Source organism: Nyctereutes procyonoides, unplaced genomic scaffold (assembly GCF_905146905.1).
Source record: "Nyctereutes procyonoides isolate TBG_1078 unplaced genomic scaffold, NYPRO_anot_genome, whole genome shotgun sequence".
In the NCBI taxonomy this organism is placed as follows: domain Eukaryota; kingdom Metazoa; phylum Chordata; class Mammalia; order Carnivora; family Canidae; genus Nyctereutes; species Nyctereutes procyonoides.
The window spans coordinates 33,847,616-33,872,613 of record NW_026575052.1 but is presented as its reverse complement, the minus strand read 5'-3'; the positions used below and the strand labels follow the sequence as shown (position 1 = coordinate 33,872,613).

Below are 24,998 nucleotides of genomic sequence, written 5' to 3'. Positions count from 1 at the left end.
TCTTATATCTTAAGTCAAAGACTTATCAGGTTCTCTCCTAAGTTAAATATTTATCACCTGTTTTCATATTCAATATATAATATTGTTTAGAAGACCATTAGGTTTTGCTCTTACATTTTAACATTCGTTATTTTAATTTTGTTTGTATTTCCCCCCACAGATTAAAGAATTTGCCCTTTAGCTTTACAAAGCTGCAACAATTGACTGCTATGTGGCTCTCAGATAATCAGGTAGGCATTCTGATTTTGTAAATTCTGGAATTTCAGTTGTGTTATAGAATTATGCACAATGATTTACATAGGCTCATTTAAGAGCTGTTATACCCTGGTATACATTTTAAAATATATATAAGGAAAATCTTAGAAAATATGTAGATACAGCTAAGTTTTGTGCAATTTGTGTAGATTCAAAACATAAATCCTATCGGACTTGTCTAATTACTCCTGAATCCGTAAAAAGATATATTGATTAAGGTATCAGACTCAGTATTCTCCGTTTTGAAGTTTTTATAGTGATCCTCTGTGGCATTTTATCTATAGAAATTTAATAATCAATTTAAATTATGCTTCTAATCACGCACTTTCACACGCCTGAAAGAAATGTTTCTAAGGAATTAAGAATTACTCCTGGGACTTTTCTTTGATTGATAAATATTTATTGAAGGCTTAACAGATCATGAACTGCTCTGGAAACTTGAGATAGTGCTCGCTTCGGCAGCTCATATACTAAAATTGGAAACGAGATATATTGGTGAAGCAAATAGAATCTTCTTATATTCTCATGGAGCTTACATTTTCGAGAGAGAGAGAGAAAAGTGATTGTGTAATAATGTGTCAGAGCTACAAAGCAAAACAGAACCTGATAGGCATTAGAGGAATAGCAGGGAAAGAGTAAACATCCTATTTTAAATAGGATGATTTAGGAAGTCTCTCTCTCTCTAAGGAAGGGAACCAGTAGAGCAGATGCTCCCATAAAATTAGGAGTGAGCCATGCATAGACTAGGACAGTGAGTTGGGAGAGGAGGTGCCTTTAAATAATATTTAGAGAAAGGTCCTAATATTGGAATGAGCTTGGTGTAACTGAGGAATACATTAAAACCCTAATGGCTGGAAAATAGTGAGCAAGGAAGAGAATTGAGTAAGATTAGATCAGAGAGGAACATTGGGACTAGATCACATAGGACCTTGTAGGCCATACTAACCAATTGGGGTTTTATTTTGAGTTAGATGAAATCTGTTGAAGTGTTTCCTGCCAGGGAATGGCAAAATGTAATTTTTTTTAAAAGGATCATTTGGCGCTTGTGTGAGGAATGGACCATGGTTGGGTGCTAAGATTAGGAGTGGAATATTCTGTTTTGGAAGGAGAAGGTTCAGTAAGGAGGCTGTTGCAATAGTTGAGAAGGAGGTATTGTGGGGCTTCAACTATTGTGATAATAATGGGGACGGTGAGAAGGAATGTAGGACTGTCAGGTCAGTAATTGACTATCAGGCATTGGCTAGAGATAAAATTTGGAAGTCAGCATTGTACAAAGGGAGGATTTAACACCATGGAAGTGCATAAAATTACTAGGGAGAAAGAGAAGAAAAAAAGGTCAAAGATTAAGCTCAGGGAAGAGAGTGGCCCCAAAAGGAAAATGAGAAGAACCAGGTAGCCAGGAGAGGATGTTATCTAGAGAGTCATCTGAAGGAAGTACTTCAGGAAAGATCATCTGAGCCATAGTTGCTGATGGATCGGGTAGGTGAGAGCCTCTAATTGGCCATTAGGTTTGTCAAGATAGAAGTAGTTACTGACCTTGGGAAGAGTACATAGTTTTTGTGGAATAGTGGATATGAAATACTGATTTAAGTGTATTATAGTGCATGGGAGGCAGGAAGGTCAGGACAGTGAATCTGTCTTAGTACTCTAGCTAAGTTTCCATTTGGACAGTTAGCAGGGAAGTCTCTGTATTTGCCTTAGTCTTAGAAATAAATGTTAGTAATTTATCCTTGCATATAGTAGCTCTAATTCCCCTGTGAAAGACATTGGCAAAATATATTTTGAGTTTTATTTGAGTATCTCATTCTTAGTTTTAGGATTCACAGTGTAGATTGTTGTAAATTTCTACTTTAATTGATAAGAAATCTCCTGTATAATGTCATCAAAGTAATAGATTGTAGGTCCTAAACAAAATAAGAGTTAACTTACTCTCTGTAAGTATGAGGAAATCTTTCCTCCATATCTATTCTCAGGTATATCTTACTGGTAAATTTTTTTTTTTAACATAGTAGAGTATACAGTTTGCTGATCCTTTTAATAAGTTAATGCTTAGTATTTGACTTTGAGCAATACCTTATAATAAGTTATCTAAAGCTGCATTTTCCTAAGGTTTGGATACACTAGTCTCATAAGATATTCTTTTTTTTTTTTTAAGATTTTATTTATTTATTTGACAGAGTGAGAGAGCACAAGCAGGGGAAGTGGCAGGCAGAGGGAAAGGGAGAAGCAGGTTCCCCACTGAGCAGGAAGCCTGATGTGGGGCTCGACCCCAGGAACCCCCAGCTTCATGGCCTGAGCAGAAGGCACTTGCTTAACTGACTGAGCCACCCAGGTGCCCCTCATAAGATATTCTTAAATTCTATAGTTAAATTTGCTTGGGAGACTGTATTTTATCCTTCTTTTAGATTATATTAACAACCTTTTTGTGTTACTATCATAAAGAAACCCACTTGTCTATATTTCAGGATTCTCCAAGCTTCTTAACCAAGACCAATTTTCTTACCTAATTCTTATTAATATTCTAAAAGGCTTAAATTGTTGTCAGTCTACACTTAAGAATCATATTGTAGTATTTCCTTGTTCTATAAGCTAAGGAAGGAAATACTAAAATGATGTTACCTTTGCTTTTGTGAGAGCTTGAACACAGCGATTACTGCATCATCATTAAATGTGTCAGTTCATGTATATATGGAACTCTTAATTTTCTAATCTCTTAATTTAAATATTTACATGTGGAATGTTTGAAATTTTGCATTTGGATTCACGAAACATTGCTAAGCCCTGGCTTATGCCAGTTACTTATTATAGTTGTGAGACATAGCTCCTGGTCTTGAGGACTCAGACTTTTAGTATAATAGCACTATTGGAATAAATCAATACCAGCATATTATGCCAGATGACTCATTTTAGTGAAATTATCTAGTATCTAAGAGTTTCTTCATATTTACAATGTTCTCTCATTTTCTTTTCTTTGTCCCACATCTGTTAATTACTTAATAAAAAACAAAACAAAAAACTGTAGTAGGGGCACCTGGGTTGCTCAGTTGGTTGAGCATCCAGCTCTTGATATTGGCTCAGGTCATGACCTCAAGGACGTGAGATCTGCACTGGTGGGTCTCTGCACTCTGGGGAGTCTACCTAAGATTCTTTCTCTCCTTCTCCCACTGCCCCTTTCCCTGCTCATGCTTGCTCTGTCTCTCTGAAATAAATAAATAAATCTTAAAAAAAAAAAAAAACCCTGTAGGGGTACCTGGATGGATCAATTGGTTAAGCATGGCTTGAGCCCTGCTTTGGGCTCCTTGCTCAGTGGAGAGTCTGCTTCTCCTTCTCCCTTTGTCCCTCCCCCTGCCTATCCTCCCCCCCCACACACACACGTGCACGCACTCTCAAATTTTTTAAAAATTGTAGTGATAGGGGCAGCCCAGATGGCTCAGTGGTTTAGCGCTGCCTTCAGCCCGGGGCCTGATCCTGGAGACCCAGGACCGGGTCCCACGTCGGGCTCCCTGCATGGAGCCTGCTTCTCCCTCTGCCTGTGTCTCTGCCTCTCTGTGTGTGTGTGCCTGTCATGAATAAATAAATAAAATCTTTTAAAAAAAATTGTAGTGATAGAGGGTTTTGTGTTTTTTCTCAGTTTGACAAGTAATAAACAGGTAAATAATGAACCATCTTGTGTAGCTATAAAACCTCCCTCACAGTATGACGCAGTCATTTTGCTAAGAAAGAACAACATATAGGGGAGAAGGTATGTGAAAGTAATTTGAGTAGAATTATCAAAATAAATTGCTCTTAAAAAAAAAACCCACAACAAAATAAATTGCTCTTGGATATTTCACTGACCATTTAGGGAATGTACCTGTATGCAGTACATGGAGTCACATAATTTTTCATGAGTTTCTGAAGTCTTAAACAGAACAGTTGATTCATTTCCTTATTCGTTTGGTCGTTTTCATTCAAGAAATATTTATTGAACAACTGCTTTGTGCCAGGCAGACTAAGATGGGCCAAGTAAGGATATTAAGAAGGTCATTGTAATGCAATGTGATAAAAGATTTAGTAGGATTAGGCTTCAGGATGAAAGAAGAGAAGCAAAATTTGGGTATGTAAATGCAGGTTTCCCCGCGGAGGAGATGCCTGCAAATCACTAACCACTTCTTAGAAGAATAAAAGGATTTAAACAAAGATGGGGGAAGAAAATACTAATTAGAAGGAATATCATAAACCTAAGTACTCTTTGGTGAAGAAGTCTAGGGTACTCTGTAACTGCAGAAGTGGTTCGTTGTGACTAGAACATAACCTTTAAGTGGAAGAGTAGGAAATGAGGCCAGAGAGGTAGACAGCTCTCAGGTCATGGAGAATCTTGTATGCCATGCAGAGAAACTTGCATTATATTTCAAGACTGGTGAACAGTTTCTTTTCTAATTAACTTGCATGGCAAGTTAATTAACTCTGTTAATTTATGACTGGCTTCTGAATAATTGTTATAAGGATTCAGAAGTCATACTCAGCCTCAGTGGGAGATTGCTGTGATTAGGGTAACTTGTAATTTATTGTCCATACTAAGACCCTTTTGATAGTGAAAGGGGCTTTATGATAACTATGTCACATCAGCATGTGTAAAATGCAAATATCCCAGGCAAATTGGCTTTTGGTCATTATAATCATAATCAATTATTCATATATGCCATCAGTTTAAGAGAAAGAAGTGATCCTGTAATACATGTCAACCCTACTATAGTTGATGATGAACCAGTATGACATATGAACAAGCAAATAGTAGGATAAGATTGTTATTTTGGAAAGCTTTTTGGGCTGCATTGTGGAAGATGGATTTAGCAGGGGGGTAGTGGTGCTTGGTGTGAAGGCAGGGGAGACTAAACTAGACTAGAGAGTAGGGCATTGCCATACTCAAGGCCATAGAAAATGTTACCTTGAAGTAAAATAATGGTAACAGGGCCAGAGAAGAGCTAGTATATTTAAGATATAACTTAAAAGGTCACATCATGGGCAGCCACTGTGGCCCAGCGGTTTAGTGCCGCCTTCAGCCCAGGGCCTGATCCTGGAGACCCGGGATTGAGTCCCACATTGGGCTCCTTGCATGGAGCCTGCTTCTCCCTCTGCCTGTGTCTCTGCCTCTCTCTCTCTCTTTCTCTGTGTCTCTCATGAATAAATAAATAAAAATCTTTAAAAAGGTCACATCACTAGAATATGTGAAGAATTCATGTGTGTGAGAAGAAAGGTAAAAACAAAGGTGAGCCTCAGAGATGTGACTGGAGGACTCGCTGGGTATTGATGTATTGATACAATAACCAAGATGAGGAACCACAACAGAAAAAAAGGTTTATGGGAAGATAGTAGTTCCAGTTAGGTATGTTAAGTTTGAAGTACCTTTGATATATCTGGGTAGAGGCACCTAGAGAACAATTCTAGTGGCCACGATCCTCCCCAGCTTTGTCCTAGATTCTGGTTTCTATGCTCTTGGTTTCTCCATTCTTTAAATTTCAAATTTCCTGGGATTTCTATAAGTGCTCCTGAAGGCAGTTTCCTTTTTCCAGGACGGTTATAGATCTGCTCCTTTTGTTTATTATAAAAATTTTTTAAAGATTTTTGTCCCAAGAAGAGATAATAGGAGTTCAGCTCATCATTTTAATTGCCTTTTTTAGGGAGTGGTTTCATAGCTTTTATTATTTTCTAAAAAGGAACTCTGAATTTATTTATTTAATTGTTAGGGATAGATGAATCATGAGGAATACTAATATACATACATACATATATGCATTTATTACTTACATTTAAGTGGCAGCTGGATCAATAGGCTTAGAAAGAGTGGCCATATGATAGTAGATTCAAGTTAATGATGAGGCAACTGGCTTAATGGAAGAAGTTACGAAGTTATAATGGGATAAATGCTGTTTGAGGGGTCAATTCAAATGAAGTCTGGAAAATATGCATTATTTTTTGACAAGTTATACATAACTTGCCAACTTACTTTGTCTATAACTAACGTAATTTTAGAGGTGTACATCAAAAACCCAGTTGATGCAATTTAAGGAATGAATAAATGAGAGAATGAAGCCATACAGTTGTTGATTAAGCTTTTAAGAAGGTTGGATGAAAAAGAAGAGGAGTGGAACAAAAATTGGTAGCTAGAGGCAATGTAAGAGGGAATCCTTTAATATTAGAGAGCATTTCTATAGGTTGTGAGGAGGCTGTGTGGACAATGAGATTAATACAAGATGGGGTTGGGTAACTGGTGTATAACTGATGGAAATTAAAACTGGCAGGGATTCTTTTCCTTTTGAAGGCAATTTGGTCTGATGTTTGTGAAAGGAAGAGCTAATAATGTTTATGTTGAAACTCTTAGAATGTAGCTGTTTCCAAGCAGTTCTTAAATCCTGTTTTGTTTTTTCTTTTTAATCTTTTCAGAAAACACTATCTTCAGAATAGAATTTAGGAAACATGGAAAGGTTTTCAGGCAACATTGAGAGCTCTGTTGAAGTTGGTTACCACAAACTCATAGTTACACTAATTTGCTCAATTGTGTGATACAAAGAAAGTGCACAGTTGGTATGACTGTGGATTACAGCTTTGCCACACCAGGTGTAAAAGAAAGTGCAAGGTCTTGGTAATTGGCGGAAGGTGGTTATAATGAAATCCATGAGGTACAAAGAGAGAAGCAGAGACCAGGAAAAACAATGTCAGTAAGGTGGAAAGTTCAAGGGAGTGTCAGTCTTGGTGAGACTGACTGGCAAGTATAGTTGGAACAGTGGGGAGAGAGCCCTGTGTGGTGTCTATCTTAGCATTCTCTACTGGTTATCCTTGTGATTGACCACTCCTCGGTTTCCCTATTTAGGAATTTTTCTTCTGCCAATTTTTTATATGTTGGTTTCCCTGTAGTACTCTAGGTTCTTCTTTAGTTTGTTTTCCTACACTTTCTCATGTAAAAGATGCAATTGCTCTCTATATGCCCATTATTCCTAAGAGTTTCCCTTAGCTCAGTTTTCTTTCCCAAACTGCACCCTTATTGTCTACTTAACGTTGCTACCTAGATGTCTCAAATTCATCTAGCCCAAAAGTGAGCATTCCATCCTCTGCTCCAAATCTTTTTCTTTTCCTGAGCTCCCTGGATCAGTAAAAAGTACTTGCTAGAGACAGAGGCTTGGGTGTATAACTCTTAACTGTTCATCGTATAGTGTATCATCTTTTATTTAGACCTGCACTGTCCAGAACAGTAGGCACTAGTGTCATGTGTGTAGTTCAATTTGAGATGTACTCTAAGTGTAAAATATACTCTGGATTTTGTATATTTAGTAAAAACAAAGACAGCAAAATATATTAGCAATTTTTATTGATCATACATCAAAATTATATTTTAAATTTATAGGATATGTTAAATTTGATACATTATCAAAATTTAACTTATTTTTGCCTTTCAAAACATGCAGCTGCTAAAAATTTATAGATAATCTATGGTTCTCATTTTAGTCTCACTATTATATTTCTGTTGAACAATGTTGATTTGGACTATTGAGATTTCTAACAGGTCTCTGCCTCCATTGTTGCCACCACCTCCAATCTCATATCACTCTGATTTCATTCTGAACCACACTATAAGCAATCCTTTTATCTGTTCCAGCACTAATCTATTTAAAGCCTTTTCAAAAAAAATGCCTTTTCATGACTTCTTTCTCCATATCCTATTCTTCAAGACCTTGCTCATCGTCTGTCTTCATCTTTATCCCTTACACCTTCATTTTCATATCCCCAAATGAGTTCTGCACTGTTGGATCATTCTCTCTCCCCCTTCTTACCTGGTTAATGCCTACTCATCATGTAGGAAGGCGTTCTTTTGGTAATGCTTTCCTAATCACTCAAGACTGTGATAAGTGAACACCTCTTATATTTTCTCTTAGCTCCCTATACTCTAACCTGTACTTAAATTATGTTGTACTGTCTCATTTTGGTTTTTTTTAAAGATTTTATTTATTTACTTGAGAGTGAGAGAGAGAGGATGCACACACAGAGGGAGAGGGAGAAGCAGACTGCCTGCTAAGCAGAGTCTGACGCAAGGCTCAATCCCTGGATCCTGGGATTATGACCTGAGCTGAAAGCAGATGCTTAACCCACTGAGCCACCCAGACACCTCTATAATGTCTCATTTTGTTGTCCCTGTCTTTCCTCTCATGTATTGTAAACTCTCCCAAACCAGTAACCAATGTATACCTGGTGCCTGTTATAGGACTTTGGCATCTAAAAGGCAAATATAAGTAAATATTTGTTGAATGAGTGATTTTAGTTTTCAGAGGATGAATATTTACTGGTTATATTGTGGGAATTATGGCAAGGGAATGGATTGAATATCTGAAATAGGAATAGAGAAGCGCCTGGCTGGCTCAGTTGGAAGAGCATGGGACTTTTGATTTCAGAGTTGTGAGTTCAAGCCCCGTGTTGGGTGTAGAGATTACTAAAAAAAAAAAAAAAAAAAAAAAAAAAAACTAATAATAATAATAAGTTTTTAAAAAGAAATAGAAATAGAGATTACTGGAGTTAGATGTTTTAGGGAATGGAGAGGCCTCAATCTATGTTTCTGCCTTTGTTACCCCATAAATAACAGATGATTAGTTTTCTTATAACATCTTTATTGAAATATATTCACAAACCATACAATTCACCCATTTAAAAATGTACAGTTGAATGCTTTTTAATATGTTTATAGAATTGTACAGTTATTACCACAATTTTAGAACCATTTCAGGGAGTGATTTGTTTTTAAAAGCCTCCAAATAATTTTGACATGTCCATCTAAGTAGACTTCTTTCTCCTTTCCCATGTACTCCTCATCTGCTAAGACATCAGTGGGTTAAGAGAATGACCATGTCATTTATGTTTTGTATCTATTAAATTACCCATGACTGTGGAAAGATTTGTCATAAAAGAGTCAAGAATAGATGGATTCTACTGAGAGGTCAGTGGATACTAGGAAAGGAGATACAATGGCAGAGGTAGAGTTCAGGAGGGTAGAGGCACAGTTTATATTCCTCAAAAAAACAGTATTTATACTTGATAACAGTGATGATCTCACAGCATTTGTTTTTTTTTATAAATTAATTTTTATTGGTGTTCAATTTACCAACATACAGAATAACACCCAGTGCTCATCCCGTCAAGTGTCCCCCTCAGTGCCCGTCACCCATTCACCCCCACCCCCTGCCCTCCTCCCCCTCCACCACCCCTAGTTCATTTCCCAGAGTTAGAAGTCTTTATGTTCTGTCTCCCTTACTGATATTTCTCACACATTTCTTCTCCCTTCCCTTATATTCCCTTTCACTATTATTCATATTCCCCAAATGAATGAGAACATACACTGTTTGTCCTTCTCCGATTGACTTACTTCACTCAGCATAATACCCTCCAGTTCCATCCACGTTGAAGCAAATGGTGGGTATTTGTCGTTTCTAATGGCTGAGTAATATTCCATTGTACACATAAACCACATCTTTATCCATTCATCCTTCGATGGACACCGAGGCTCCCTCCACAGTTTGGCTATTGTGGACATGGCTGCTAGAAACATCGGGGTGCAGGTGTCCCGGCGTTTCATTGCATCTGAATCTTTGGGGTAAATCCCTAACAGTGCAATTCCTGGGTCGTAGGGCAGGTCTATTTTTAATTCTTTGAGGAACCTCCACACAGTTTTCCAGAGTGGCTGCACCAGTTCACATTCCCACCAACGGTGTAAGAGGGTTCCCTTTTCTCCGCATCCTCTCCAACATTTGTTGTTTCCTGCCTTGTTAATTTTCCCCATTCTCACTGGTGTGAGGTGGTATCTCATTGTGGTTTTGATCTGTATTTCCCTGATGGCAAGTGATGCAGAGCATTTTCTCATGTGCATGTTGGCCATGTCTATGTCTTCTCTGTGAGATTTCTCTTCATGTCTTTTGCCCATTTCATGATTGGATTGTTTGTTTCTTTGCATCTCACAGCATTTGTAAGCTCAGAATCCACCTCCTGACCCAGCGTCTGTGAGCTATGGGAGAATAAGCACCCCTGTATTTGAGAAGACTAAAGAGGAGCACTGTCTTTGTTTGGGGAAGGAATAGATCTACCATTTTTTTTTATCTGAGGAGGTCAAGGAAAGTATCTAGGGAGGTCAAGGAAAGTTTTCAATAAAGATGTTTGAGATGCAGGGCATTTTGTTTACCATGGAACAAATTGAGGGGCATGGAAGAAGTGTTTGAATGAGGATATAAGACTGTCGGATGGAATTCGCTGGCTGCAAAGTTTTCACAGGAGTAAGGATAAAGATTTGATTGATGGGGTGGCAGGTGAGGAAGAGATTGGGTAGTTGCTTGCCTCTTTGGAGTTGACCAAGACTTGGATTAGTAAGATTTTAGATTAATAGGCTGGCAAAAGTTATTAGTTATATTAATAATAAATTGGAAACACTTTATAACCAGTTAGGAAAGAAGCCTTAGGAAAAAATGATGTCCAAAATAACAGGTTTATAATATACCACTGAGTCAGTAACTTGTGGTACCATTCATTAAAGGAGACAGTTGACAGAGGAGAGAAGCAGGTTATAACTTAATGTTTAAGTGCTCTTTTTTCCGCTAGAATTAACCTGCATATAACTAGACTAAACCTTCTAAACCATTTCTGTAAAAGCCTCTTTCCAAAGGGAAATGATAACATAAATGGGGTACAATAACATAAAATGGAAAGGCTTGTTTTATAGCTTTATTAAATCACTGTGATAAGTAATTATTGGACTGTGGTTATACTTAGTATATGAGGTGTTTTTAAATTGTATTGATAACTAGTGATAATTGCAATACAGTATAAGTTTTGTTTTATACTAAAAATTAATGTTATTTTTTAGATTTTTATAAGGTTTCAAATCACTGCTTAAAAGTTTTTAATGTATATATAAGCTTGCTTTTGTAATATACATATTGATACTTTATAGAAAAAATGGTGTGTACTTATTCAGAAGAATTACTGGATATGTATTTGCTTTAGAATTATTGAAAATTAAACATTTATTTTTCTTTCCGTAGTCTAAACCCCTGATACCTCTTCAAAAAGAGACTGATTCAGAGACCCAGAAAATGGTGCTCACTAACTACATGTTCCCTCAGCAGCCAAGGACTGAGGATGGTAGGAATTTAAGAATCTCTTTTCTTTTAAAAATTCAAATACTAACAAATCACAGCAAAGGTGTGAAGTGAATTTTAAGTCTCATAAACTTTTACCAGTTTGAAGGGAATTTGGAAATAAATTTCTGAAAATGAGAAAATAAGTCAGTATGTCAGGGTTGTAGATAGTTGGAGTTAGAGATACCTATAGACCAAATGCTTCCGTAAGTGATTCCTTGAAATTGTTTAATTCAACTTCATCTATTATAGATCTCTCTCTGTTCTTCCGCTGAATGTTAGGAATGCATGTCAAGGGTTATGTAATTACAACTATAGAACCAGGAATTGTTTTTTTGTTGTAGACTAAACACTATGCTTGGATCCATATACCAGATAAAGATATAATATGTAGAATTCTGACTAAAGGGTTCTTATGTTTTACCTAGAAAGGGGAATATATATACTTTACTATTTTTTAACAGTTTTGGTATGATAAAGCCTTTTAGATTAAGGAGCAAAATTGTTTTTAGTACATGTTGTTATGTGTCTATGTGTAATGTATATTTTATGTTACACCTAAAGATATAATTTTTATGTGTATATTTTTCTGAAACCAGTGAAAATCATTATGGCCCTAAGTTATTTATAAATTAACTCTTAATACATAAAAACACTGAAGAAAATCTAAATTAATCATTAATTTTAATTTATAAAATATACCACAAGCAAGTTAAATAAATTCTTGGACTTCGGTTTCCTTCATCTTGGAATAATGATAATAGTATATGTTTTGCAGGGGTTTTGTACAGATGAGAAGCACTGGATATAAAGTGCTTATCAACACAATGGCATAATCAAATTGGATGTTGTTATTGTTTTGGCAGGTTCAGCAACCAGTTTTGTAATTCTTAAATAGATTAAAAATTAAAATCATTTAACTTCTGTTCCATTACTGGTGATAAAGAACTCATTTATCTGTGCTAATTATTTCTTATTCTTTGCAAAAAGGAATAAAAGACTTGATAAGTTATTTCATGGGAATATATAATGAGATTTGTTTGGGTGAAACAAAACTATTTAGCTTTTGAATTGAATTATAAGTTAATACTGTGAGAAGTCAGGTATGAGTACCTTCCTTCATTGGGGATCTATAACTAATGCTTAGAGAACAGATTTATAAGCACGATTCCTTTTCCATATATTTAAATAAATCCCCAATTTCCATATTTAGCAATATAACTTGAAAATATGTATCCATAACAAAATATAGTATACTTCATTTTAGATAGTCAATGTTGAACTATTGTTTTATGCAAGTACTCTGTATGTGCATTAGACAAGTTCAGGGGCACCTGGCTGGCTCATTCAGTACAGCCTGTGACTCTTGATCTCAGGATCTTGAATTCAAGCTCCTCATTGGGCATAGAGATTACCAAGAAAAAAAAAATTAAGAAGTTCAAAATAGATATACCAACACTGGCGTATACCCTTGTTTGTGCATTGTAGGAAATTTAACAACTGTTTGGAAACATCAATAGGTGTTTTTTTCCTTTGTCTGCTATAGTCACTGAGACTCATGTTTCAATTTTCCACTTTATCTCTAAAGGTGATTTCTAACAGTATTTCAGTTAGCTACATAATTAATATATTCAAATAGTTATTTTTTTACATGGGATGATAGAATGCTAAAATAGAATGCTAAAATATTTGTGAGGAAAGAGAAGAGTGAATTCTTAGTGTAGAGAAGAGACTTTAATGTCCTGTTGCATGGGGTAGCAAATTATTTAAGTGAAGGACCATTTAATAAATATTTTTAATAAACTAATTTGGCTTTTATTTTATCTTATTATTTTATTTTATTTTATTTATTTTATTTTATTTTATTTTTTTATTTTATAACAGAGACAGAGCATGAGTAAGGAGAGGGGCAAAGGGAGATGGAGAAGCAGACTCTCTGCTGAGCAGGGAGCCTGACATGGGGCTTGAACCAAGGACTCTGGGATCATGACCTGGGCCCAAGGCAGACACTTAACCCACTGAGCCACCCAGGGGCCCCCATTTAATAAATATTAAAGGCTTCATATACCATAGGGTTTTTTTTTTTTTATGATAGTCACACAAGGAGAGAGAGAGAGAGGCAGAGACATAGGCAGAGGGAGAAGCAGGCTCCATGCACCAGGAGCCTGACGTGGGATTCGATCCCGGGTCTCCAGGATTGCGCCCTGGGCCAAAGGCAGGCGCCAAACTGCTGCGCCACCCAGGGTTCCCTACCATAGGTTTTTGTTGAAGCTACTTGATACTGTCTGTTTAGTGGAAAAACAGTCAGATGATATGTAAACAGATGAACATAAGTGTGTACTAATACAATTTTATTTATGGACAGAGAAATTTAGATTGCATGTAATTTTCATGTGTCATGAACTAGTTTTTTATGTTTTGGGTTTTGGCCTCAACATTTAAAAATTTTAAAACCATTCTTAAGTGAGCCCAGATTTAATAGCTTTTGGTCCCTGTCGTATGGGGTAAAAAGGCAAATTGAGAGATTTGGTTCTTTTTTTTTTTTTTTTTTTTTTGGATTTGGTTCTTATTCTCATTTTTTGCTGCTTTTATTTCAGAAAAATAATAAGAACTGGTAATTATTAGAAATCCAATACAGATATCATTCTGAAGGAAGATCTTCAAATAAAATTATTTTTTCCCTGATGATGGAACCAGAGTGTCCGGAGGACATATTTAATCTTTGATATTTTTATTATATTAATGTGTTATTAGTGTTTTGTCTACCTGCTTTTGTTTTTGTTGCTGTCATATGGAGACTTCAGAATGTTATTTTCCTTTCATTTTAACTAACATTAAAATAACCAAGCATGATTCCAACAATGAATAAAACTAGGCAAAAGCATATGTGTAGTTTTTATTTGAGTAATGAACTAAACTCTATAAATGTGAGATACTGTTGAAGGCCCTTCCACGGAATAGTCAGATAAATATATTCTGTCATAACACCTTTTGTTCCAATAAAAGTGATTGACACACTGTGGCCCATGGGCCACATCTGGCCTGATACCTGTTTTTGTGTGGCCCACAAGCTAAGAATAGTTTCTATAGTGAGTATATACATCATTTTGATGATAGTCAGTACCATTACTCCATCAGTAAGAACTTCAGTCTTCTCATTTACTATATAACAGAAAATGGTACTCAATTATTAGTATATTTTAAATTTGTCAGAAATCTTATGGAAATTTGATTTCTCTCATAAGTACCTACTTCGTGATTTTTGTCTCTTTGTTCACAAAGCTTAACATACCTATTATCCAACCATTTATAGAAAAAGTTTGGTGACTCCTGCTCAGAACTGTTCTAATCATGGATATACTCATGCCTTGATCTCTTTTACTGTCTTCTCTTTTCATGATTCAGATTTGCTTAGCCTCCTATCATTTCTGTAATTTTAATTTATTCCCTTAGTGTTTGTTTCTAAAACAGTTCATAGTTCAGGGAAATTTATCTGTGATATGAAAATTAGAAGTAGCAAAATAAAATCTTGCCCCTTTCAATTTTTGATTTGAGAGATGTATTTTAGAGTAGAAGAGTATTAAAAGGAAAAGTTTGAGATACACTTATATGTTAAGTTCTTGGGGTGCCTGCCTGGCTTAGTCAGTGGAGCATGTGACTCTTGATCTCAGGGTTGTGAGTTTGAGACTCATCTTGGGTGTAGAGATTACTTAAATAAAAATATAATCATATTCTGAGTCCTTTTAGAGTTTACATGTTTCTCAACGTATTTCATTATAGATATTATTACAAGGAAAGCACTATAACATAATGCACTTAAAATAGCGAATCAGAAACTGCATTGACATGCCAGGTGGGAGAATTTCTTTTCAAATTCAAGAAAAGCTTTTTCCTTTATCACAGTGCCTCAAAGAAATAAAAAAAAAAAATACAATGTTCTTGGCTTGGAGTTTTATACTCTCTAAGGGAAGAAATACTTGGTTTACATTTAATTCATTCCATTTTTATCGAGCACCTACGTGCTCGATAAGCAGTGTATTAGATCTAAGTATTTAAAGATAAAAATCCTTGCTTCAAGAAGCTCATGTTCTTTGGTGCCCGGCTGGCTTAGTCAGTAGAACTTGAGACTCTTGATCTCCAGGTTGTGAGTTTGAGCCTCACGTAGGGTGTAGAGATTACTTAAAAATCTTTTTAAAAAGGGGAGGGGGAGGGCAGCAATAGCTCTTCTTCTAAAAGGGGATAATGATGGATAAATTTGGAAGAGAAGGCATGGTATTTTGGGTTACATGGAGGAATCAGTGTTCAGTGGGAAGTATGCATCCATGTAACTGTGTAGTTGGAGAAAACTGGTTGTTGCAGGATTCAGGGAATTATCAGTCTGAGTGTTTTGATTTCATTTCTTTACTCATTAAAATCAAACATAAAATTGCTTCTAGCGGCTGGGGGAAGGGTGTTTGTGGAAGTGATTTGTGTTGAGAGAAAAGACTAACTAGAAATAAATAGAAGGATTCCTGGACACCACTAAAGATGGAGCAAAGACTAGGGAATACCATGAATTTGTGATAGTTCTAAACAACAAGGTGATGTCACTTTCCTCTGGTAGAAGTGAGCAGTCCAGAGCATATAAGGTAGATGATTGAAATAGTACATTATGGGATCCCTGGGTGGCGCATCGGTTTGGCGCCTGCCTTTGGCCCAGGGCGTGATCCTGGAGACCCGGGATCGAATCCCACGTCGGGCTCCCGGTGCATGGAGCCTGCTTCTCCCTCTGCCTATGTCTCTGCCTCTCTCTCTCTCTCTCTCTCTCTCTCTCTCTCTCTCTCTCTCTCTCTGTGTGTGTGTGTGACTATCATAAATAAATAAAAATTAAAAAGAAATAGTACATTATTGTGACTATAAAAAAATACTAGAACCTAGTATTGAAAATAAAGGAAAACTGAAGACAAAAACTCAATTCCCCTCGTTTGTATTTGGCTTTGTGACATTCTTTGTTTGGACAGAATGGTAAAGAAGGAAAGAAGCACACAATAAGGACTTAAAGTTAATGATAATTATGCTACTTATGCATAAGTATTCAAGTTGACCACATATGGGTATTCCAGAAATTTCATTTTTTCTATTAACCAATTTTGGACACTTTTAATCCCTTTTGTTTTGAGTGGGTATAGTCATTTTCTTTTAGTGGGCAGAAAACAGTGTGATTTTATCTTGTATTGCACACACTTATGTACAGTGATATATAATATTCAAATGGATTGATTTTTAGAACTTAAATTTTTTTAGTTGCCTAATAAGTGAAAAACTGTAACAGTTGTTATTTCTTTACCTTTAATATTAATATCACATAGCAGGATATGTAGTGTTAAGTTTATATTAGACTTTCAGTTTTCCTTACATTTTGATATAGAAGATATCTTGCAGGCACTTCACTTAGTAAAGCTATACAAAGTAGGGGACCCTGGGTGGCTCATCGGTTTAGCACCTGCCTTTGGCCCAGGGCGTGATCCTGGAGTCACGGGATCAAGTCTCACATCGGGCTCCCTGCATGGAGCCTGCTTCTCCCTCTGCATGTGTCTCTGCCTCTCTCTCTCTCTCTTTCTCTCTCTCTCTGCCTCTCATGGATAAATAAATCTTAAAAAAAAAAGCTATACAAAGTGTAATGTATAATGCAAATATGTAATTATAAGGCATCAGGGTAATCTTTTTTAACCAAAATAACTGGCTTTGCTTTTGTCTTTATCTCCTTGTCCCCCATACGTAATGAACAATATTGGAATTGGGCAGATTATTCTGAATGCAAAAACTTGGATGAAATAATTTATATATTACCATGTTGTATATGTGCTGCCAAAGCTAGCACTATTACCATGCTGCATTTTGTGAGGAACTGCACAAAAATCCCTTATCTACTATGCTATAATTGTTAGATTCTTTTCAGGAACCCTTCTGGTAACAAGACAAATTAGCTTTAGGGAAGAAAAGATATGTGATTAATATTGTAAAGAAATACTAGACTCACAGCCTAGCTGTTAGTGTAACATTTAATGCTGCCGGTGTTGACCAGTCTTGACTTACCTTAATGTATATAACTCAAAGAAAATTACGAGTGAGTAATGGTTTTTCTTAATTACAGTAAAATATACATTTTTAAAAATCTTTGTTTTTCTCTAGTTATGTTCATATCAGATAATGAAAGTTTTAATCCTTCACTGTGGGAGGAACAGAGGAAACAACGGGCTCAAGTGGCATTTGACTGTGATGAAGACAAAGATGAAAGGGAGGCACCTCCCAGGGTGAGTCCTGTTCTTCCTTCAAGTTTGAAAGAGGTCCACTGATACTTATTTGGTGCTACTTACCTTACTGTGCTGTTTTGGGAGATACAGAGAAGTACAGATTTCATTTCTTGCCCTCAGGGCACTTGAAATTTTATCGATCCTATACATATGTCATGTGAAGGAATTTGAGAACAGCATAAAACTATATGATTATAAGCCATTTTATATAAAAATAAGAGAAAAACACATTATTGTTTTCCCTTTTCCTTTTAATTTATTATTTATATTCTAGGGAAAAAGAACTCTGTTACGAACTTTTTTTTTATGGGATTGAGAATCTGTGTTGCAGTGACAGTAGTAGTAAATAATTCATTTCCCACTTACTCATGGAGTAATTATTTTTCCCTTACATAAACTAGCTGAATCCAAAAAAATGACAATTAGACTGACTTTGGAAGTATTTGTTTCCTGGTGTATAAGACAGTTTATAAATGTGGGAATTCTTCATGTATCTGGATAAATATCTAGCTGGAAAACATAACTGTTTTAAAGCCAAGTGATGGTGTTGGCAATACCCACACCATAAATCTTAAAATGGAATACATATACATCTGCTTTAAAAAAAAAAGCATTCAAACATTAGTTAAATCTGTAGCTATAAAGGCTTTTACTTTTGATAAAACCATTCTTTTATTCTCTCTAAAATGCTTTCAATGATCTATCATCTGTGTTTAAAGTTACCCCTAGGAGCCAGATAACAAATGTAATTCAGATGGATTGTAGATTAATTTTTAGCTTGATGTTAGAAATATTTATCCATTTTTCACATTTTACTTATTTTGTTTTTCTAGGAGGGAAATTTAAAGAGATATCCAACACCATACCCAGATGAGCTTAAGAATATGGTCAAAACTGTTCAAACCATTGTACATAGATTAAAAGATGAAGAGACTTATGACGATTCTGGAAAAGATCTGAAACCACATGAAGATCAGCAAGTTGTAAATAATGATGTGGGTGTGAAGGTCAGAAAACTCCATTTAAAAGAGTTGACTAAAACTTACTGCAAGCTTTTTAAAACTTTAAAATAATAATTGAAAATAATGGTCCTTTTTGTATACATGATAATGTCCTCCCAAATTTCGGGTGTTATTCTCAGCTACCTGAAGTAAAAGCTGGAATAATCAGCAAACTCTCTAATTGCTGTTATTACCACTTCAGTACGGTTACAGATGTTCCACGTAGGCAGGATAGCGTCAACATAGGTTTTAAAAAATCTTGCCTGAACCAAGAATAAGATAAGGAATGTCAGAAAATTCATTGTTATGGAAATACTTATTTTTCCCCCTTAATAACATTGATCCACTCTACCCAATTCTAATCTTAAATGTAATTGCTATGACATTATTTTTGGAAGATGTTTCAGAAACCTACACAGATCCTTAAAGTTTGTGTTCCTTTAATGGACTTTTCCCCTCCACATTATATCACAGAAACAAGTTTTCTCGTGTCATTAGAGTTACATACGTTCCACAGTCAACAGAAAACAACCTAACCATCCTGAGTTCAAGCATGCTGAGCTAAGTGACTCACTCATGAACAGCTTGGCCGCTTAGGTGTAGCCTCAGGTGAAGTGTAGCCTCAGCTAAATTATCAAGTTTAATGTGGGTCATGAACCTTTGGGGCCACCTGTTCTCCCAATAAGCATTTTATCTGTGACTGCTACAGATTTCCATGTTTAAAGGTCCCTTGATTTATCCAGAATAGGAATATGTGAAGCTACTTTTACGTGTCTATATGCTTTTAGTCATCTCTACACCCAGTGTGGGGCTTGAACTCATGATCCTGAGATGAAGAGTCACACACTCTTCCTACTGAACCAGCCAGGCATCCTACTTTTAAATTCTAATCTGGACTACGATACAAAAATAGATGCAAAGTGTTAAGGAATGTGAATTCTTTATCTCTTCTTTTACGCAGACTTCAGAAAGTACCACTCCAGTAAGAATCAAAGCTGATGAAAGAGAAAAGTATATGATAGGAAACTCTTTACAGAAGACCAGTGAATCTGAAGCTGAGATTAGTCCTGGAAGTCTACCAGTGACTACAAATATGAAGGCCTCTGAGAATTTGAAGCATATTGTTAATCATGATGACGTTTTTGAGGTAACTGCTTTGTGATTGTTCTCTGAAACAGCTGTAACAGTCTTAAAAATTTGTATCTCATTGTTGCTAACTAAAGATAAGAGGAAACATATCAAAAGCAGAAAATAGGCCAACTCATTTGAGAAATTTCATGGTATTTGCTATAGTATCACTCTGAACTGAAAACTTTATGCCTGTATTGCACTCAGGTGTTTACCATAGAAATTAGAGTATGATGGTTCTATTCTAATTATTCAAAATACATCATTTCAATTGCTTAACAATGAAAAGGTTGCCATAGGTATATTTAAATTATTTCGCTTAGTTAAGCATTTATCATTGATTGTGAAGTATTTTTTTTCTTGAATGTCTGAGAATTTTTTAAAATTTCATTGGTTAGCATACAGTGTTAACATTAGTTTCAGGTGTAGAATATAGTGATTCAACAATTTTATATATTACTCAGTACCCATCAAGAGCACTCGTAATCCCATTACTTATTTCACTGATCCCCCTACCCACCTCCACTCTGGTAACCATCGATTTGTTCTCTATAGCTGAGAGTCTGATTCTCAATTTGTCTGTTTTTTCTTTGTTTGTTTGTTTTGCTTCTTGAATTCCACATATGAGTGAGATCATATGGTATTGGTCTTTGACTGACTTATTTCACTTAGCATTATACTCTCTGGAGCCATCCATGTTGCTGCAAATAGCAAGATTTTAATCTTTTTGATGGCTGAATAATATTCCGTGTGTGTGTGTGTGTGTGTGTGTGTGTGTGTGTGTGTGTGTGTTCCTTTGGGTAAATACCCAGTAGTGGAATTACTGGATCATATGGTAATTCTGTTTTTAATTTTTTGGGGGAACTCTCACACTGTTTTCCACAGTGGCTGTACCAGTTTGCATTCCCACCAGCGTGCAAGAGGGTTCCTTTTTTAAAAATATTTTGGATACTAACCCTTTATGAGATATGTTATTGCAAATGTCTTGTCCCATTTCGTAAGTTGTCTTTTTTTTTTTAAGATTTTATTTATTAGAGAGAGAGAGAGTGCACGTGAGAGCATGGGGAGTGGGGAGGGGAAGAGGGAGAAGCAGACTCCCTGCTAAGCAGGAATCCCCATGTGGGGCTTGATCCCAGGACCCTGGGATCATGACCTGAGTTGAAGGCAGATACTTAACCGACTAAGCAACCCAAGTGCCACCCAGGTGCCCCTTGTAAGTTGTCTTTTAGCTTTATTGATTGGTTCCTTTGCTGTGCAGAAGCTTTTTATTTTGATGTAGTCCCAGTGGTTTATTTTTGCTTTTGTTTCCCTTGCCTCTGGAGACATATCTAGAAAAATGTTCTGGGGCACCTGGCTGGCTCAGTTGGTAGAGCACACGACTCTTGATCTCATGGTTGTGAGTTTAAGTTGGGTATAGAGAGTACTTAAAAATAAAATCTTAAAAAAAGAAGAAAAAAGAAATTGTCAAAAAAATTACTTCCTGTGCTCTCTTCTAGGATGTTTATGATTTCAGGTCTCACATTTGAGTCCTTAATCCATTTTGAGTTTATTTTTATGAATAGTATAAGAAAGTAGGCCAGTTTCATTGTTTTGCATGTTGCTGTCCAGTTTCCCCAACACCATGTGTTGAAGAAACATTATTTTTCCCATTGGATAGTCTCTCCTGCTTTGTCAGTGATTGACCATATGATCATGAATTTACTTCTGGGCTTTATTCTGTTCCATGGATCAGTGTTTCTAATTTTATGACAGTACTATTACTGTTTCGATCACTATGGCTTCATGTAGTCTATGTTGAAATATGTGATTTTGATACCTCCAGTTTTGCTCTTGTTTTGTTTTAAGTAGACTCCACACCTAATGTGGGGTTTGAACTCATGACCTCAGATCAAGAGTCGCATGCTCTGCTATCAACTGAGCCAGCCAGATGCCTCCCATTCTTCTTTTTCAAGATTGTTTTGACTATTTGGGATCTTTTGGGGTTCTATACAAATTTTAGGATTATTTATTCTAGTTCTGTGAAAACTGCTCTTGGAATTTTGAAACTGATTACATTATAGATTGCTTTGGGCAATCTGGCCTTTTTAACAATATTCTTCCAATTCATGAGCATGGAATGTCTTTCCATTTGTGTCATTTTCAATTTCTTTTATCAGTGCTTTACAGTTTTTAGAGTTAACCTCCTCAGTTAAGTTTATGCCTAGGGGTTTTATTATTTTTGATGCAATTGTAAGTGGGATTGTTTTCTTAATTTCTTTTTAGTATATACAAATACAACAAATTTCAGTATAGTGATTTTGTATCTGTGACTTTCTGTATTCAGTTTTCAGTTCTATTAGTTTTTTGGTGGAGTCTGAGACTTTTTCTTTTAAAAGTTTCTTCTAGTGGATCAATAAAAACTGTAGCTTTTTTTAAATAGCCCTATTGAGGTATAGCTCACATACTACATAATTCACCTATTTATTTATTTTTTATGTATTTTTGAAGATTTTATTATTTATTTGAGAAAGAGAGTATGAGAGAACACAAGCAGTGGTAGGAGCAGAGAGCGAGTGAGAAGCAGCAGATTCCTCCCTGAGCAGGGAGCCCAACGCAGGGCTCTGACTCAGGGCTCCATCCCAGGAACCTGGGATCAGGACCCTAGAAATTAAAGCTAGATTATAAACTAAAGAATTATCTACATTAAACATAATCATTGAAGAAAATATAATCCAAGGGCAAAGAGTATGAAAGCAAAAAATAAGAGCTAACTGCAAGAAGATTAATTGATGTGAGCACAGGAGACAAACGGGGAGGGAATGTGGGAGGCCATAGCTCCCAGATGCCAGGTGTAGTATAGGAGGAAATCTGCTCAGCAGCTGAAAGCACTGCACTAATCAAAAATTAGGACAAACCATTTGTTCTTCCTTCTCCTGTTCTCTTATTCTTTGCATTCATTGTCTTTAGGTCCTGTTCATTCCAAAATTTCTGTCAAATTCTTTATTTCTTTATCAACCATCACTGCCATTGCCTAAGGACAGATTTTTTTTTTTCTTTCAGACTTCGGATAGCCAGATCCCTTTCTGCTGGTTTCTTTCTCTTCCCTTACATTCTTAATACCAGAGTTACCGTTTATTTATTTATTAATTAAAGATTTTATTTATTTATTCATGAGAGCCACAGAGAGAGAGGCAGAGACACAGGCAGAGGGAGAAGTAGGCTCCATGCCGGGAGCCCGACATGGGACTCGATCCCAGGACCCCAGGTCACACCCTGAGCCGAAGGCAGACGCTCAACCACTGAGCCCCCAAGGCGTCCCAAGAGTTACCATTTTAAAAGATAATCTGATGTTGTGAATTCCTGGCTTGGCAACTTCCAATAATGACCACACATACTTGAGTCCATATTCAAAACAAAACCTTTCCCTGTTTAATCCAGTCTGACTTTTCTGTGTCCTGCCAGTTATCTGAGCTCTGGCTACATGGAGTTGGCATGCTCTACATACCTTCTCTTATTTCCATTCTTTCATCTGTTCAGAATGTCATGCCTCTCTTACGTTGCCCTTCACATCTCTTCCTTCCCTCTTCATTTTCTCTTCCTATTCTGCTAACTAGAAGTATCTTTCCTTTATAGTACAGCCCTGAAGAGGGTTTGGCAAACTGTGGCCTGTGGCCCATATCTGGCCCATTGCCTGTCATTATATGACTTGCAAGCTAAGAACTGCTTTTACATTATTAAATGTTGAATAAAAATCAAAAGAAAAAGAATATTTCTTGACAAGTGAAAAATTCAATTTTCGTGGCACACAGCCACATTTGTTTGTTTATGTGTTGTATATGGCTGTTTATGTGTTGTGTATGGCTGCTTGTTGTATATGTGTTGTGTATGCCACAGTGGCAGAGATGGGTAGTTGAAATAGACCTTCAGGCCCTCAAAGTGTAACATATTTATGATCGGGCCTTTTTACTGAACTAGTTGGCTGACTCTGGTCCATATCTTTATTAGGTCACTTATGAGTACCTAAAAGTCTTAGTACTTTTAACAGAACAATGTTTAAGACTTGTCATTTATTTTCATCATATTATTTTTTAATTTTTGTCATTAGGAATAATTTAACATGCAGAAGATCTATTTTTATATACAATATTTACAACATTAAAATATCTCAATAAAGAGTTGTTCACTACCCACTCCTTTTGTTCACTAGCCCCATGACCTAATAGCTTTCAATGGCAGATCATCTGTGACCGTTGCCAAATATTAGAGAAAAATTCATGGAGAATAACAAAAAATTCTGTCTTCAAATTGGCCAAAAATTGCCATTAAGTCATTTTAATAGAATAACACATCAGTCCTTCTGACTCCTTGGAACCTGATAATCTTAGAGGGAATAAATGTGAGAATTAGGAAAAGACTTTCAGTAGGAACACCTTGACTAAACTGAATTTTTAAAGACAGTTTCTTCTTATTGTTGTTTTATTATTGTGTTTTTGTTTCTCTAGCACTTGGCATAGTACCAGGCATATAATAATCATTAATATGCTTGAATCATTAATACACTTGACCTTGAATTAAGGCCTCCCATGGAAAATTATCCCATAGTCACTTTGACATATTGGTAATAATTGCCATAGTTTTATATCTGTATTTTGAAAAACTTAAATCATATATTAGTTTTAATCACTATTACCATTAAAGTTTTTTCATCCATGTTCTAAGTATTCTTTTCTCTTTAAAGCTCTTATGACTTACTATCTATTCATTTGAAGAAACCAAAATTTATTTAAATACTTTCTTTTTTTTCTTTAAATTAGGAATCTGAAGAACTTTCTTCTGATGAAGAAATGAAAATGGCAGAGATGCGACCACCATTAATTGAAAGCTCCATTAACCAGCCAAAAGTGGTAGCTCTTAGTAATAACAAAAAAGGTTAGATTGTTGAAAGCACTAAGAATAGAAATGGCCTGAATGTGTAAATTCATAAATTTTTTGAAATAAATTTCTTTAAGTGTCATTATACTACTTAAAATACTTGTTTAGAAATAATTTTTAAAACATGCCTTTCTAAAAGATCTATTCCTTAGCTCTCTATTTAAAAAAAATTTTTTTGCTAGGTATTTTCTCTTCTCTCATGCAAGGTTACGTATAAGAGCATGATCCCATTTCTCCTGCTTATTTGCTGGGTAATCCTT

The 24,998-nt window shown here is 35.9% G+C and overlaps 1 protein-coding gene across 9 annotated transcripts in view; it reads left to right on the top strand.

Moving 5' to 3' along the window:
* The window catches only part of ERBIN (erbb2 interacting protein), a 114,029-nt gene that overhangs the window by 69,775 nt on the left and 19,256 nt on the right, over nt 1–24,998 (top strand). For all 9 annotated transcript variants that reach the window (XM_055331237.1, XM_055331238.1, XM_055331243.1 and 6 more), the window contains 6 exons: nt 161–230; nt 11,310–11,409; nt 17,577–17,698; nt 18,532–18,705; nt 19,661–19,846; nt 24,621–24,735. In XM_055331237.1, the coding sequence (XP_055187212.1) occupies nt 161–230; nt 11,310–11,409; nt 17,577–17,698; nt 18,532–18,705; nt 19,661–19,846; nt 24,621–24,735 (767 nt within the window). The remainder of the gene's footprint in view (nt 1–160; nt 231–11,309; nt 11,410–17,576; nt 17,699–18,531; nt 18,706–19,660; nt 19,847–24,620; nt 24,736–24,998) is intronic.